The sequence below is a fragment of the Sinocyclocheilus grahami genome, unplaced genomic scaffold (assembly GCF_001515645.1).
Source record: "Sinocyclocheilus grahami isolate Dianchi unplaced genomic scaffold, SAMN03320097.WGS_v1.1 scaffold2198.1, whole genome shotgun sequence".
In the NCBI taxonomy this organism is placed as follows: domain Eukaryota; kingdom Metazoa; phylum Chordata; class Actinopteri; order Cypriniformes; family Cyprinidae; genus Sinocyclocheilus; species Sinocyclocheilus grahami.
The window spans coordinates 5,086-6,534 of record NW_015507377.1 but is presented as its reverse complement, the minus strand read 5'-3'; the positions used below and the strand labels follow the sequence as shown (position 1 = coordinate 6,534).

The following is a 1,449-nucleotide window of genomic DNA, read 5'->3' as shown; positions in this document are numbered from 1 at the left end:
TATATATATATATATATATAAATAAATAAAATAAAATAGTAGTATTGCTTGTTGCACTGAATTTATTTTATACCTTGCTGTGGAATTTTGTCCCTTCTAAAATATTGCACAAACAGTAAATGTACAAGCTTATTTGTGTAGCAAAAGATGCAAAATTTGCACTACCAGTGTACATATTTCATTTTACCATTTCCAAATGCAAAAAGCTACATTGATCTTACACTTCATATATACAGGATAAACATTTGAAAAACAACCACAAACACAGAAGGGTAATGGTAAAATTTACAATAACCATTAAGACAGTTTAGTATTCAGTGAACCTACAGCATTCTGCTAGGGCAGGGGTAGGCAAGTTCGGTCCTAGAAAGCCGCAGTCCTGCAGAGTTCAGCTCCAACCCTAATCAAACACACCTGAACAATCTAATCAATGTCTTTAGGATTACTAAGGCTGTAGGCAGGTGAGTTTTTTTTCAGGGTTGGAGCTGAACTCTGCAGGACTGCGGCTCTCTAGGACCGAACTTGCCTACCCCTGTGCTAGGGTAACATATATTACTGTACATACAGGGAAAAGCTTTCCAACCATTTTCAGCCCAGACAACCTCGAACAAGAGGCAAGGGTGTTCTGTGTAAAAGATTTATGTAGGATTGTGTGTGATTGCTCTTGGCTCACCAGTGGTGTCCAGCCTGCATTGTCCTTCAGGTTGGGGTTGGCTCCCTGAGCAAGGAGCTTACGGACCTCCTCCACATCACCCTGTACAAAAGACCAGGGTCAAGAGGTCTGTGGTAGCAGATACTGATCAACCAGACTCAAACACTGACCTAGCATCAATCATTAAGTGACCAAAAAGACTCGTTGCTGGAATGCTAACAAAGAACAGTCTCAGTTCAACTAATTCAACTAATATAATGCAGCTATATAATGTGTATATAATGGGCTTACAGATTTTGCCACACATTCAACTTTTACAGTTTGTGCTTGTTAAGCATGTCAAGTTTATTCATTTAGCGCATTTCCCACACTCTGGTATTCAGTTTCGCTTTAAAAGCTGTTTATAATGAAGGGCACAAGAAATTGGGTTTATTTTATCTTTATATTTTTCATTCTTGTTCCGTATACCATTAAAATTTGAAGGATTTTTGTGAAGTAAGGGGAAGTAAAATACTTGCTTTTAGTGTTTACAACATTTATAAAAATGTAGTTTTATTTACCAGTATTTTACATAATATCTATATACAAACCCAATTCCAAAAAAGTTGGGACACTGTACAAATTGTGAGTAAAAAAGGAATGGAATAATTTACAAATCTCATAAACTTATATTTTATTCACAATAGAATATAGATAACATATCAAATGTTGAAAGTGAGACATTTTGAAATGTCATGCCAAATATTGGCTCATTTTGGATTTCATGAGAGCTACACATTCCAAAAAAGGTGGGACAG

The 1,449-nt window shown here is 36.1% G+C and overlaps 1 protein-coding gene across 1 annotated transcript in view; it reads right to left on the bottom strand.

The window, feature by feature from the left end:
- LOC107574367 (BRCA1-associated RING domain protein 1-like) overlaps positions 1 to 1,449 on the bottom strand; it is a 23,224-nt gene that overhangs the window by 18,263 nt on the left and 3,512 nt on the right. Inside the window, exon 3 of the mRNA XM_016260806.1 lies at positions 674 to 759. Coding sequence (XP_016116292.1) covers positions 674 to 759 — 86 coding nt within the window. The remainder of the gene's footprint in view (positions 1 to 673; positions 760 to 1,449) is intronic.